Consider the following 15,733-nt stretch of genomic DNA (forward strand, 5'->3'; position numbering starts at 1 on the left):
TATGAAGCAATCCTTCCTTTCCCCACTGACTTCAAATGCCATCTTTATTGTACACAAAACTCTTGTAAATATTTGGATCTGTTTTAGGACATTCTGTTTTATTCTGACAATCTGCCCAACTCTTCTGCTGCCAACCCCACACGGTTCTATTAATATCTATTAGGGCTGGGGAGAAATGAGGGATGAATAGACTGATCACAGTGTTACTTTTAGGATAGTGAAACTATTCTGTGTGATGCTATAATGATGGATACCTGTCATTATACATTTATCCAAATTCAGTGAATGCGCAACACCGAGAATAAACCCTCAAGTAAACTATGGACTTGGGGTGATGATGGTGTGTCAGTGTAGGTTCATGGATTGTAACTAGTATACCATCTGGTGGGGGTTGTTCATAGTGAGCGAGACTGTGGGGGGGGGCAAGGGGTGTGTGGGAAATCGCTGCACCTTCTCCTGGATTTTGCTATAAATCCAAAACTGCTCTAAGAAATGATGTCTGTAAAAAAAAAACAAAAAACAAAAAACTAGACATTGCTTCTAAAATTGAAGAGCTTGCATTCAAGTGCATGGGCGGGGGGCGGTGAATATAAGATGATAAATAGAAAATCCGAGTAGATTGCAATTTAGCAAGTATTGCAATACAATGGGTACTACAAAACAATGCTTCTCAAACTCTGTGATGAAGAACCAATTTTAAAAAACAAAAGCAATTTAGGGGCACCTGGGTGGCTCAGTCGGTTAAGCGTCTGCCTTCAGCTCAGGTCATGATCCCAGAGTCCTGGGATGGAGCCCCGCATCGGGCTCTCTGCTCAGCGGGGAGCCTGCTTCTCCCTCTTCCTCTCCCTCTGCCTGCTGCTCTGCCTACTTGGGCTCTCTATCTCTCTGTCAAATAAATAAATAAAATCTGTAAAAAAAAGCAATTTCCAATACCTATTAGCACTAGCAACCTCTTTATTACCTTCATTTTTGAAGAGCTATTTGTAAACTGTCAAGTACTCTATGCATATTACTTGTTATTTGCCAGTAATCTGTAATGGATTCCTTGTTAAAATGAGGATGCTTATTCACTCCACCTACCTTCTACTCTGGAGAACAGTGAAATTGCAGTTATGAGATGCTGTGGTGTCCTTTTAAGAGATTGTTGTCTTGTAAGAATAGGCTGAAGTATACTTCAAATGATGGCTCTAATCCCAAAATAATCTTAAGAGCTCGCTAAAAATTCACCAAGTGATGTCAAAGCTTGGCATCTGCAAGAGATGTATCTCATAATCAAATGCTTCTTTTTCTTTTTACCATTTTTTTTTCTTCAAAGAAGCAAAGTTTTTAATCTCTTCACATTTTGTATGTATACGGTAATACAGAAAACCCCCTTTGGGATGTGCGTAACGAGCAGTCAGCCGGGTTCGTTCACTGACCGAGTGCCTGGCTACTGTATCTGAGGCCGCTGCAGCTGGTCAAAATTCACAGAATCGTCCATGTCACAAATAAATCAGAGCAGGCCAAGGGTCTCACAGCTGGTGGGTTACACAGTCTTGCTGTGTGAGCAGTACAAATATTCTGTGCATATACTAGTTGAGTATAAATCCAACCATTTGTCGAGATCATATCCCTCACGGAATGATACCCACAACACAGGCACAGTGGAGAGATGAATGAAGAAGAATCTAGGGGACCTGGGCTCTAGTAACACTTCTTTCACTAATTAGACAGGTAACTTCTCTTGCCTTAATTTCCTGAGCCTTAATCCCCTCATCTGTTATGAGAGAGGACAGACCACTTGATGACTAAGAGCCCTTTCAGTTTTCAAAAAATAAAAAAAGAACAGACCAACTAACTAATTTGTTCACTGATTTATTCATTCCTAATTTATTTATCCATTTACTTATTATTCAAAAGACACTTATTGTGAGCGTGTTATATGTCAGTTATTGCACTACTCAGGGTCCCCAAATGGGAAGGCAGTATGGAAGAGAGAGACACATTGCCCCAGGCCTGTTCATGCCCTTCTTTCTGTGGAGCTAGAATTCACTAACTGTGGGGAAGTGATGAGAGACTATGAGGGATGGATGAGAGAAATCCCCTGGGCTTCACCAGATTTAATGCATTTAGTCAGAACAGGGTTCCTCAACCTCAACATTGAGTCACACCCTCTCCCTGGACATTTGTGACAACCAAAGAGGTCTCCAGACTTTGCCAAACGTCCCCTGGAGGCTGATCGCCCGGGTTGAGAAGCAGTTATTTAGAACCACCTTAATTCCCAGCACTGTGCTAGATGCTGAGCAAGTCAAAATGAGAAGGACAGGGTCCTGGCCTTGTGGAGTTGAGGCAGGTGCGCTCTTTCTCGAACTTCAGTGTACACCTAGTAAGTGGAAGGCCTCAGATTGCTGAGCCGTGCCCACAGAGCTTCTAATTCAAGTGCGTCTGGGTGGGGGCTGGGGCATTTGCATTTCTAGATTTCCCCCATTGATGCTGATGCTCAGTGAGAACCTCTGAGCTAGTGGGTTCCCATCTTGCTGGCTAGGTGGGTATCCACTGCAGTTGTGGCTGACAATATGGATGTTCTCGTCTCATGCAGTACAACCGAGATTCCCTGAGAATCAGAGTCATCTGTGGTTTTTAACATGAGAAAATGGACCCCAAGTGGGCTAGTAAACCTATAATAAATTTGATGCGTCTCAGGAAGAAAAGCCAAGTGGAGGATGTCATAACCTGAAACAATGACAAATGCTGGTCAATTTAATAAATGAATTTTGACTTCATTCTGAATGAGCAGATCAATAGGTCAATTAGTGGGCTAGTGTAGGAACCTAAATAGCATCTAATTTCAACTTCCATGGATTCTCAGCTCTAATTACAACCATGCTTTTACGCCCCACTCATTTCTAAGTTGGGGACATTTCTCCGTGCAACAAGATGTGGGTGACTCACCTAGCCCCACTTGCACACAGATCCACCCAAGATCACCTGACCCCACTCTGCCTCTTTCTTTTCCTTCTCCTGGTCCCCATCCCTGGTCCATCCCATCCCCTTCTCAGCAACATGCTTCCTGTGATGGGCAGTAACTCACAGCACCATTGCCTGTCGCAGCTAACACATGGAGGATTCCTTTTAAGTTATTCTGTACAGAACTCTTAGTTCATCTGTGGACTGAACACTGCTATTTCCGCTTGCTGCAATGATACTACCAAATACTGTATTTTCTTTGAAAAGCGTCACCCACCCTCAGGAGGAAGTGGGGTGTGGTGTCTGAGTAGCGCTGGGAAGGTAGGGGTGCTTTGCTAGTGGTGTACCCAGGAGTGAGAGCCTATGTTACCATTTCTTGTTTTCTCGGTCTCTAACACAAAGTACACATTAACTGGCCACATCACTTTATTAACAGGATAAAAGGGGCAGGGAAGTAGAGTCCAGGCTCTCAAAACCTCCTTCTTGGATCCAGCACAGCGCTTTGTATATAGCAGGTAGGTTTAGCAGATGCTTGATGAGCAATGGCAAAAAATTGATGTGCGTGTTGCTTCTCTCCTTAGCTAGTCGTCCTGGTGTATAATATAGTCCATTGAGCAAGTTACTGTCATTGGCAACTAATTTTCATCAAGGAGAATTTCTAAGGATACTCTGCGAAAGTCCTAAGTGATTCCACCAAAGACTGTTAGAAGCGTTTCCCATAAATTAATTCATTTAATCCCCATGACAACTCTAGGAAGTAGATCTATTATTTTCCCCATGTTACAGATACGGAAACATAGACACAAAGAAATGAGGTCATTTGTCTCAGACTATGTATGCAGTTGTAAAAGCTGAATTTTTTTCCTTAGCAGTGTCATTTACACACCTGGGAGCTCACCCGTGTGTCTCCATCCTCTGTGTCTACTTGCCAAGCAAAGGCCAGAGGAAGGTGGACTGTGTGTCCGGGGACTTCAGCTTCACCTTCTCAGTTAAGGTGTTCATTGACCAGCACGCCCAGGGCCCTGGCTCTGATTGGACACCTCTGGTTGAGGTGTGCTTTTTGTCACTGAATACTTAACTTCCAGGAAGAAGACTCTTACCCTTGTGCATTAGAAAGATTACAAAGTATCCTGTTTACTGGGTTGACAAAAAGGTAGAAGCACAGAGAAAATTGTCTCTTTCTCCCCCAATTTGATTGCAATATAACTGACAATTTAAATTTGGATATACTTAAGGTTTATAGCTTGGTGATTTGATGTACTTATACATTGTGAGATATCAGCACTGCAAGCTAATTAACATATCCACTTCATAGTTACTTTGTGCTTGCGTGTGTGTGTGTGTGTGTGTGTGTGTGTGTGTGTGTGTGTGTGGTGAAGACTGTCTTTTGAGAGTAAATTTTGACGCAAGGACGGAGCATAAATTAAATTTGCTGCTTTTACGAGGCAGCATCTTTGGACTCAGTAAGCGATTACCCTAACTGTGGTTAGAGAAGTGTGCCAAGGAGACCAAGTCCCTCCCAACTTTATGTGAAGCGGTCAGCTTTGTTCTAGGCCCTGGCCATGTAAATCCTCACTCGTCCCGACCCACCACCTCTAACAGCATGCGTGGCAGAAGCAGGGAGGTGGGACACTACACGCTGGTGACATCCTGGGAATGTTTTGTTACCCAGTTCAGCAGCGTTGCCCTCACTTCCGGATGAGAGCTTATGTTATTCCAGGAAACTTCAACTCCAATTATATTACCCACTTTTTCAAGACTATGGGGTAGAAAGATCATTAAACCACAGCGACCGACAAAGAGAAACATCAGATTAGTACCGAAGGTAATTAAGCAAGTAGGCAGCATGGAGGCTGCTGAGAAAGCCCATGTGGATTGTTGTGATAGTCCTTTCTAATTAGGGCCCGTAGAGCAGATGGAAACCACTCTGTGGGGAAATCTCCATGCTTTCACTTCCTTCCCGAGCTAACCTTAAAAGGCATTTTCTACCAAGAAATAACAAACTGGTTTGGGTAGAGATGCTTAGCAACCAAGGCTGGAATCCAGGCTCTGCTCTTTAGTAGCTCTGTGACCCTCAGCAAGCTACTTACCCACTCAAGCCTCAGGCTTCTTATCTATAGACTGGAGCTAATTATACCCACTTCATGGACTTGCTGAGAAGACTGAATAATATAAACTATGTAGAGCTCTTTGCATACATGTGAATTTACATGTGAGTTATAGGGGATCCATAAATAACCCCTCCAGCCTATGCTTGTGTTTGGAACAAATGGACAGACAGATCAGAAGTCAGAGAGATGGGAAAAAGAAGTCAACTTGAGGCTGGACTGGTGGATATGGCTAAAGTGTTCAAGCGAATAGGTTGGTCTTTGTTCAGGGTGTGACAGGCAATGCTGGACTGTGGCCGGCCTCCCAGGACTAGGTGGGTGGGCCCTACCCTGCTTATGGTAGAGAAGAATGGAGAAACATGCTGAGAGTCAGCAAATTGCCTCCAAAAGAAAGGAGGGTCTGGGCTTGGCAGGTGCAGTTTTTTCTTCTAAAACTTACCCATCCGATAAATCACTCCTCTTTCTGTGGGGAGCAGGGAAGGACTTCCAAATGAGGCAGTATGAGAGTGAGGTCCCCCCAAAATGAGAAGGGTTGGGGGGTGGCTGTTGTGCACGGGTGGAGAGAACAGAGCATTCCAAACAGAAAGATAGGTGTACACGGTCCCCGAGATGGATGGTCGGTATATACCCAGCAAATGGAGAAGTTGCGATAACGTTAAGAGGCGTGCTGTGTGGAGAGGGCAAGTGGGAACCAACAGGTGGAGGCTCTGCAGTGACAGCTTAAGAAGCCATGATTCAATTCGGCAAGGACTGGGACAGTTTTCTCGAGTATTGGTGTAATTTGATCAGAGCTATGCTTCAGTGGACTATCTGTTCATGTCACACGTTAAAATTAGTGTCAGAGTAGGAACGATGTCATCCTGGGTGTTTTGTTTTCTGTGTTTCAATATTTGTATTGTTTCTACATTGTTTTTGGTGATACTAGTTTTATTCTGCTGGGGCTGGCATAACAGAATACCACAGGCTGGGAGGCTCTCATAGTCCGAGAAGCTGGATGTCCAAGAGCAAGGTAGCCTCAAAGTTGGTTTCTGGTGAGAACTCTCTTCCCGCAAGTTGATGGCACCTTCCCACTGTGTCCTCGCATCATGAAGAGAGAGAAATCTCTGGTGTCTCTTCCTCTTCTTATGAGGACACTATCCTATCAGATTAGGGTCCCACCCTTACGACCTCACTGAACCTTAGTTACCTCCTTAAAGGCCCTAACTCCAGGTACAGTTACCTGGGGGCTTAGGGTCTCAATGTGTGATTTGTGGGGGACACAGTTCAGTCCCTCACAGTTGGTGGGGGGATGTCTTGTTAGTGTTTTCAGGTAGGAGAGCGGTATTAGCTTTGTCAACAAATCCACTTCCTTACTGTATCTAACAGCTGGCTGAATGTTAGGCTTACGTTCTTTGGTCATTGCAACACATAACCGTAGGGGTTATTTTTAAAATATTACCTTCAGGTCATGCTTATTATTTTAATTCTCTTTTGAGCCCATGTTTGTAGGCAAGAGGCTGATATTTAATCTGATTCTTTTTATTATACTACTTGGTAGAAGTCTTAGCAACAGGGTAAAACACTTTTTGTTCTGTCGTTCACTGTTTACCATCTTTCTTCTCTGCCCATTGCAAGGCAAGTTATTCTTAATTTATAGGTTATCTTCTACCACAGTCACCTTTACCCAAGAAACCTTTCTATCTGTAAAGAAATATAAAAGCTACAGATGTTACTTAATTTGCCTACGTTTGCCTGATGTTTAATTTCCGAAACTTTGGCTGAGTTGACCCACTTGGATGCCACTGGATGCTTTTTGTCTCTCATTCCCAGGTTGACTGTTGATTCGTTTGTGTTCTCTCTTCTACCTGTTTGAGGTTTTGATATTTCTGTGAGACTCTCCCTGTGTCACTGAGACACCTCTTGCTAAATTATAGCAATACAAAGGCTGTCCACACTTTTGTTTTAAATAAAGAAGTATGCTCATTCTCATTTCAGTTGCTGCAGAGAAAGAGAAGACTTCGTATTTTTTTTAGCTGATGAGAGCATCTAGAAATTCTGTTGCTTTCGATTTCTATGGAACTTCTCTTCCTCAGCTTTTGTTATGTGGTGGCAATCCTTAACGTTACCGTGAAAGCATTTGGCATATTTAAATGGTGGTGGGCGAGTCAGTCTGGGTAAGTAGGTGAGTTAGCACCCAGGGAGTCAAGACCAGACTTCTTGGCTCAGACTTAATGGTATGACCTCAAGCATGCTGCTGAGCAATTATACTTGGCCATCTCCTCGTGTCGTAGCTACTTGCTAAAGACAAATGAGATCACACTTAAAGGTGAAAACATTGAGTCATAAGAGTAAAGATTCTCTGCAAATTTAAAGTATGTATTAGGATGATATTTCACAGCTGAGATAGCAAAAGCACAGAAGATTGGATGGGCATACTGACAGTCCATCATGATAAGTGCCGGCATCAAGATGACTCTATCAGAGGGTAATAAGTGCTCTAGGAGAGATACATGTGGGGTTTTATGGGAGCTCAGTGGCGGAGCACAGAGGGAAGCCACATAATTCAGCCCAGATATGCTCCTAAAAGACTATTTCTACTCTCTTCCTGCCCTTTTTTGGTACAAACTAATAAAGTCAGTAAAGTCCATTGGAAAATATATCAGAGTTGCAGTAATAATAATAACAACTAGCATTTTTGAGTTTACCCTGTGCCAGCCCCGTTCTAAGCACCTCCGTGTATTTGCCCATTCCATCCACATAGCCCTTTGAGACAAGTAATGGCACTATTACCACTTTCCAGATGAAAGAACAGGCTTAGGGAGGCTAAATAGTTCCTGCATTTGAGTTCATGATGGCATCAGTTCTTTGTCTGTAATAATGCCTAGGACGTTTCCCTTGCAGTGACTTCCTCTACTACTGCCTGCTGCCTAATTGGACCAGCGTAGACCCTTGCAGGTAAAAGAAATGCATAAAGATTAAGAGATTATTTCAAAAGCCTTGCTTTTGAAAATTAAGTTCCTTAGCAAAAATGCACTGAGCTTCTACTACATATGACACAGAGGGATCAACCCTGGAGATGCATGGATTACTAAGGCTTGGTGCCTGCTCTCAGAGCTCACAGCCTTGTTTGGGAAGACCAGTAAGAAGCAATACAACTACTAAAGTATTATAGGGAAATCTGGCTGTGTGAGTACCAGCCCTGGATCTCCTCCACAGCCCCACGAAGCTGACTGAAATGTCCAAAGGAATGTGTTAATAGAGAAAACCCTTTATCACAGCTCGTGTCTAGTAAGTAAGGCACCCACGTGCACATACTCTGGAGGGGTTTTGCTAGATACATTGCAGATGAAACCAGAAGGACTTCTATGGTTTGAGTCAGATCCCTTTTCTGAGTATCTGTGGTACCTCAAGAATTAGGAGAAATCCTGGCGGGGCTCTGCTATGTCCCACAAATTTAGTGGCTGAGAATAGGAGACAAAGAGAATGTGAGTGACAGGGTCTATCCCACTCAGAAATGGGAAATAAATATGGCAGGTGCTGTCTCACAGCCATGCCCTGAAACCTGTGGGGGACCTGGAGGGCTGAGTGGATTCCACCAAGACATGCTGGAGGGCGGATGATGGCGGCGGAGGGAAGAAAGACTTCAGAGAGGAGGTAGGGACAGAGCAGGAACTTGAAAGATGAGGAAGTGGGGGCGGGGTGCAGATGGAGGATGGAGTGAATATGGGACGGCATCCCAGGGAGCAGGGGCAGCATTACGAAAAGCCCAGAGCTGTGAAACAGCTTGGCACATTGGAAAAACTGCAATAGTTCTGCACGGTCCTAAGTAAGATCCTTTGGGCTGCAGCATGCGGATCTGACTAGGAGTGAGAGGTGCCAAGGCTGGGTAGAGTGACAGGTAAGGTGCTGCGACGCAGAGTCCAGGGAAGGCAAGTGGACCAGGGAGGGGTGCAGGAAGGAACAGAGCAAATGGGCTCAGGCACGAGAGAGGAAAGGTGACCTCGGAGTGCTGAGCTGAGAGCCATGGGACCAGTCGCTGAGCTGGCAAAATAGGAGGGGCAGATTCGAGAGGTGGGACAGTGAGTTCTGCTTGGACCCGGCAGGTTGACGGTCCTCAGGAGCTGTCCAGGAGAGAATGGAATGTGTGATCTGTGTGATTGTGTAGTTCAGAAGAGAGGTATATAGAGGGACTGCTGCACCGTCCAGAACAGCCTGGCCAGACAGGCCTATACACACGTTGTCTGTTGTAAAGGGTGAGACCACCACGAATGGCCAGCAAAGAGGATGTTTATGAAATTTGCATTCCACAGAGAGACTGGGAGAAGGCATCTCTGATGGTTGCTATTCCAGTACATGCATTGTTGTACACAGCAATTCCCCTTTCTAATTCGGCACCCAGGGAAATCCCCTTTCTCCCTTACCGTCAAGCTCTGAGCACAAGAGGCCAGCCCACGAAAGTCTTTCATGTTAATTTCACCCTTATATGCTTATTACAGATCTTCTAGGCTCTCAATATATATATATATACACATACACATCCTGCACATACATACAGGTGTGTGTATGTGTGTGTGTGTTCAACAGGATTGTGGAAATTTCCACTCACAACAGCATTATATCAAAGTGTATGATTCGAGTTGTCCTTGCCAGTGTTGGGTAAGAGCATTTCGAAAATATTTGCTAATTGCATGGGTAAAAAATATTATTGTTTTGTATTTTTTATGTTCAGTATTGTAACTCATTTTGTTATTATAGTTTAAGTCGAGTTGAGTATTAATGGATTCCCAAAGAAAATGCATTATCAAATTCTAATATTATTTTTTCTCAGCTATTTGCTCCAAAATGCAAAAGTTCTCAAAAGAGCTTAAACAGCAGAGTAAGCTATTTATTTTTCTTAAGGTTCTGACATTTTCCCTTTGGCAAATTGAAGCTACTCTTGATTACTTTAGATTTTAATTTAATATTTTATTATATGACTTTCCAGTTTCCTAATGTGTATTCTTCCATCTGTACCTAATGTGTATTTTTTTAAGATTTTTATTTATTTTTTGACAGAGAGTGAGGGAACACAAACAGGGGGAGTGGGAGAGGGAGAAGCAGGCTTCCCACTGAGCGGGGAGCCCAATGCGGGACTCGATCCCAGGACCCTGGGATCATGGCCTGAGCCGAAGGCAGACGCTTTAATGACTGAGCCACCCAGGTGCCCCCTAATGTGCGCTTTATCTATATAACCTCTGAATTTATTCCATGCCTTGAAATGCCAATAACATATCTTAAAATTCTGGTCTTTAAATGATCATATGACAAAATTGATGGTTATTCTTGCTGTATAATTCTGTGAATTTAAATCTAGATTTCTGTGATCACTACCACAATCAGGCTGTCATACAGCTTTATCTTCTCTCCAAAATTTGTTTATGCTATATCTTTATAAGACCCTGTCCCTTGTCCAAACCACTGCTAACCACCGTTTTCTCCAGAGTTTTGTCTTTCAAGAATGTTATATAAATGCAATTATATAGTATTTTGTTTTATTTTATTTTTTTTAAGATTTTATTTATTTATTTGACAGAGAGATAGAAAGAGTACAAGTAGGCAGAGTGGCAGGCAGAGGGAGAGGGAGAAGCAGGCTCTCCGCTGAGCAGGGAGCCCGATGTGGGGCTCGATCCCGGGACTCCAGGATCATGACCTGAGCCAAAGGCAGGCGCTTAACCAACTGAGCCACCGAGGCTCCCCTTGTTTTATTTTTTTTTTAAGAATTATTTATGAGAGAGAAAAAGAGTGCAGGAAGGGGAGGGGTAGAGGGAGCAGGAGAGAGTCTCAAGCAGACTCCCCACTGAGCACAAAGCCCCGTGTGGGGCTCAACTCCATGACCCTGAGATCGCGACCTGAGTCAAAATCAAGAGTCAGACACTTAACTGACTGAGCCACTCAGGTGCCCCATATCTTGTTTTATTTTGCTTTTCTTAAATTGCTCACAAGGCTGAACATTTTCCCATATACCTGGTTACAATCATGTTTGTTTGTTTTTTAATATTTGGTGTAGTTTGTGTCATTGCCACTTAATTACTTGGGTCATAGGCAGTTTTTGTTTTGTTTGCTTTTACAAATTTGTTTGCACTTATTGTGTAAGAATGATGCTTAGTTATTGTCCACTGTACTTTCCCTGTGAAGTCTTTGTCTTTAGGTTTTATTATTTTCTTTAAATGTGTAAGACTTAGAAATAGTAATAGCACCTGATCTAGTAATATTGAATACTCTAGTGATCTAGTCTGATGCAATATTCCTAAATTAAAAAAAAAGAAATTGTAGAAAGGTGCTTATCACAGCATTATTTCTATTATGGAAAATCTGGAAACAGTCTAAACATGTAACTATAAGATTTCAGTAAAGCAGATCATGGAGCTGCCCCTCATGAGGATATCATGCCAGAATTAAAAGGATGCTTACAAAGATGACATACTAACTTGGACAGTTTTTGTGGTAAAATGTTAAATTAAAAAGCCAAATATAATCCCATAAGCACAGTATGGGCATAGCACATAGAACAAAACCACAAAACCTGTTCATTAAAAAAGACTAAAGAAAATACATCAAAATGGTAATAGTGATTTGCTTTTGCTGGTGGAACTATGAGGAGACTTTTTACCAATTTGCGTATTTTCTTTATTTTGCATAATGATCACATTGCTATTAATTGTAGGAGGGGGAAAAGTTTTGAGTAGCTCAGGATTAAAATGCTTCCTTTTGCCTTAAAAACACACCCCTGAGTGAACAACATGTTAGGTTCAGCACACAGATGCCGATTCTGTCTTCTAGATATCAGAATGTCAGATCACGTCGCTGTGACTAGACCTTTAAAAAGAGGGGCAATGGCTTGGCCATTGAACAGGTGCATGCGTTGGGTAAACTGCCAAAATGCTCATGCGTGAGGAGCTATGGCAAATGAATCTAGACTGCTGGGGGGGGTAGGAAGTCAGCTGATGTCTAAGCAAGGCATGCTGGAGGAGAGGGGCTTCCACTGCGACTCTCCCATACTGTACCAGAAACCCTGGTCACCCTAGAGGTTTCGCTCTGCTCCCCAGATAGGCTTTCCCAGGTGCATGTTGTGCTGCTGCTAATTCTGAACCCAGCCTGGAAATAGCAGAGTGACACAGCCGTCACTAAAGGTCACCGTGGTTGTAACTCGGGCTTTATGAGTCAGTGATCCCTCCAGATTCAAATCCGAATTAATTACTCACCTTTACTCGTGCTGAGGAAATCTTCAGAGTGTCCGCACATGGTAAACACTCTCATAAATGAGGATAGTTCTTGGCGTTATTTCCTGATTAGTGCAGAAGTAGAGACTTGTCCAGGAGCCCTATGTGACCCAGGGAAGGGGGGTTCTCAGGGAAGTTTTTTCCAGAGAGCTCTTAGTCATTAGCTCGGCTCTTGTCCAAGAATCCTAAATTCGGAGGGTGAAGGGGGCCCCTAAAGACACATCTAGAAGTCATCTAGCAACTGTTTCAACAGTGTGATTTAAACAGAATGTGTTTCAGAGGCTAAGAACACCTGACAAATACGAGGATTCTACAACCATCTCCTTTAATTAAACTTGCTAAACTGTGGGAAATTGAGACTTCCTTAGAATTCATGAAGTTAATAGCAGTTGTCAAGAGCCCCTAAGCTGTCTCTGTAGGTTCAAAAAATACCCAAAGACCACCAGCATTTCAGAGAACTAGCAGTCTTTAATGGCTCTGCCAGATTCGGGATTATGGGCCCCAGATTTCCAGTTATGCTGTTGATGCTCACATGTGGGCTCCTAGTATTCTGAGGAGTTGTCTTTCTTTATACAACGGTTGAAAGACAGCTCATACTTTATTCTTCTTATCTTTGGCTTACTTAAGAGAGTGGGGGGAAATTAAGGAGGAGAAAACAGTTCAAGAGGAGAGAAGAAGCAAAGAAGTAACTTTTTCATTGAATACCAGAGGATAGTTTCAGATTAATGGGACCTCATGGTAAAGTAGGTTTAAAAAAAAAAAGCAGGGACTGGGGGGTGGGGTGGAAGGTTGAGGTAAGTGGCCAAGCAAGGACAAGGAAGGACTGGCAGATGCAGAATCAGACTGGAATCCTAGAATTTGTTAGCCAACATTACGATGGTTTTCACCTATATATCTAGGTACGTGTAATTATTGGTAATTTGGCTTTTGTGAAGTACTTTGTTTATCCTTAGATGATAAAGCATGATTTTTTGGCGGGCAATGATTTAGGGTTTTTTTAAGTGGTTTATAATGTTCAAAGGCTTATTACATATATAGGTATATGTATGTGCATATATACATACATATATGCACATGTACATGACTCTGAAGAAAGTAGACCCTTCTGAAATGTCTGAAGTAAACAGAGTTCAGCTGCTAAATGCCCAGAGCCAACTGCGTCACACACATAAATAGCCTGTATAAGAATTTTGTGGTGTCATATTTAACTGTTGTGACTAAAATAGACTCACCCTTTCTAAACTCATTTTCTTGTTATGGTGTATTGTTTCTTGGGTACTTACTTGAATAAGAGAAGAAATAAAATGTTGGAAATTTTTTGCCTCTCTCTGCAATTATTAAATGTAACTCCATTAAATTAAGAGTGGAATTATAGTTCTAACTGATGAGGTCAAACAATGCAGACGTCCAGAAAGCCTCTTTCCTTGGCAAGTCAGTCTGTGGTTTGGGGTGAGCCCAGTAATGTCCTTTGCAGAAGGGGAAGTAAAAGCATTTGTTCAAATGGATAGTTGAACCATTTGAGCTTCTGGGCTGCTGGTGATAAAGCACTGGGTAAGTGGGAATGGGACACCAAAAATAATTTATTTTATAGCATTTGTCTTTTGTCATTTTGCAGGGAGCAACCATGTCACCATTTCTTCGAATTGGTTTGTCCAACTTCGACTGTGGGTCCTGCCAGTCATGTCAAGGAGAGACTGTTAACCCTTACTGTGCTGTGCTTGTCAAAGAATACGTTGAATCGGGTAAGCTTGAGTGGGTATTCGGGGGGGGGGGGGCGGGGGGGCGGGGAGGAAGGTCCTGCTGTGAACTAGGAGGCAAGTCCTTCCAGGAACTTCAGTCATCTGATTCAACCTAGTTTTACACTAGAGGCATTTGATGCCCAGCCAAGCCAAGCACTTCCTCAAGGGTGTAGGAGGTAGTGACAGACTCTGAAGGAGACCCAGATCTCCTACCTCATGTTTCATTTCCCTGTGCCATTTTTCTACATAAGCAAAAGGAACAAGGGAAAGGAGAAATGGGTTGAGGACATGATGTGAGGAGTTAATGGGGCCAATAAAATCTACTGGTAAGCTCAAGTAGAACATGGGACCCGTATCGTTAACCCTGGTTGTTTCCAATGATTACAGATAGATTAAGTCTTCATAATCTTACAATTAACCCTGAAGACGGCTAAGCTTCGATGAATGTTAAAACAATATGTAATTAGCCATTAGAATCCAAATTTCAGAAAACTTGTATTTACAAAACCCTGGATGAGTGAAAAAATTGTCGTGTTTTGTCAAATGTAAATATTTCTAGGCAGTTCATGGTGAGGGGGAAAGTGTGACAGATCCCAAGATTCCTTTTGTGGGTTTAGATCATTCAATTAAAATAATCTTATTCTGCCTGGAATCTCTCCGCGGAGGTTTACCTCCCAACATTTTCCCAGTTTTACTGCTTTTCTCTAGTTCCCTCCCTACCTTTCTTGTCTTAGTAGACACACTGTAGAGACGTGATTAACACTGATGCAGGTTGTAGCAACTGTAGGAGCCATTCCACTTGACTTACACAGAAAGTATTTATGGAGTGGGAGAGAAAAAGTGCCTTTTCCTTAGAGCTTCTATTCTAGCAGAGGAAGAAAGGCATGGAACAAACTGGCATATATAGAATAGTGATAAATGCTGGGCAGGAAACCCAAGCAGGGCAAAGCAGGGAGCAAAGGCTTGGGGACAGAGAGGGTGTGTTTTATTTCATATAGGGTAGTTCTCTTATGGAGAACTGAAAAGCATGTTCTGCTTTGGCATTGTGCATCAGAGAAGGGGCCATCAGGAGTCCGAACTGCTTTGTTTCCATGCTTAAATGGATCTTGCTTTACCAACATCTCTGAATTGCTAAATGTGCCACTTCGTGGCTTATTATCACAAGAAACCAATACTCAAATACAGCTGCAGTTTGCTGTTCCTGAAATGATTAAAGAATAAATACTACCGAAAATCCAGTGGGGATGAAAGATGCGCCAGTATTACTTAATTCCACTAGCAGACTCTTTCCCAATCACTTGGTGGTTCCTGAGAGGTTTTCCTTACCCTTGATCACCCTAACCGTAGTTCTTGTCATCAGCCACTTCCAGATCTCCCGCCTGCGTGCCTTTTCTCACGTGTAGGTCTATAGCCTGCTTTCCTGATCCGAGGGATTGAGAACGCTGCCTCTCTGAGTTACTTGTTTTTGCGTAGGGTGGATGGTGCATGTAAAATGTATCCTCACTTGAGAATTAGAGAAAGAAATAATGGCTCATTATGTTTTAGAGGTTTTGTTGTTTGTTTTTTTTTTTTTTTTACCTCATAGTGCATTTATGTCAAATGGAAAATTTTTAAATGTCTTTTTAAGAAGCATTCACTATAAGCCTTAAATTATGCCACAGAGTCTTTCAGATGAACACACAGTAGTTTTCTATCGACTCTT

The 15,733-nt window shown here is 42.7% G+C and overlaps 1 protein-coding gene across 5 annotated transcripts in view; it reads left to right on the forward strand.

Annotated features, from left to right (window-relative positions):
- The window catches only part of PRKCQ (protein kinase C theta), a 175,666-nt gene that overhangs the window by 37,127 nt on the left and 122,806 nt on the right, over positions 1 to 15,733 (forward strand). For 3 of the 5 annotated variants that reach the window (XM_027595466.2, XM_027595470.2, XM_027595467.2), the window contains exon 2: positions 13,908 to 14,034. In XM_027595466.2, coding sequence (XP_027451267.1) covers positions 13,917 to 14,034 — 118 coding nt within the window. In that variant the 5' untranslated portion in view covers positions 13,908 to 13,916. Of the gene's footprint in view, positions 1 to 3,437; positions 3,462 to 7,968; positions 7,989 to 13,907; positions 14,035 to 15,733 lie in introns of those variants that run through there. The other 2 variants (XM_027595468.2, XM_027595469.2) reach the window with 2 other exon arrangements.

The sequence above is a fragment of the Zalophus californianus genome, chromosome 9, assembly GCF_009762305.2.
Source record: "Zalophus californianus isolate mZalCal1 chromosome 9, mZalCal1.pri.v2, whole genome shotgun sequence".
Classification (NCBI taxonomy): domain Eukaryota; kingdom Metazoa; phylum Chordata; class Mammalia; order Carnivora; family Otariidae; genus Zalophus; species Zalophus californianus.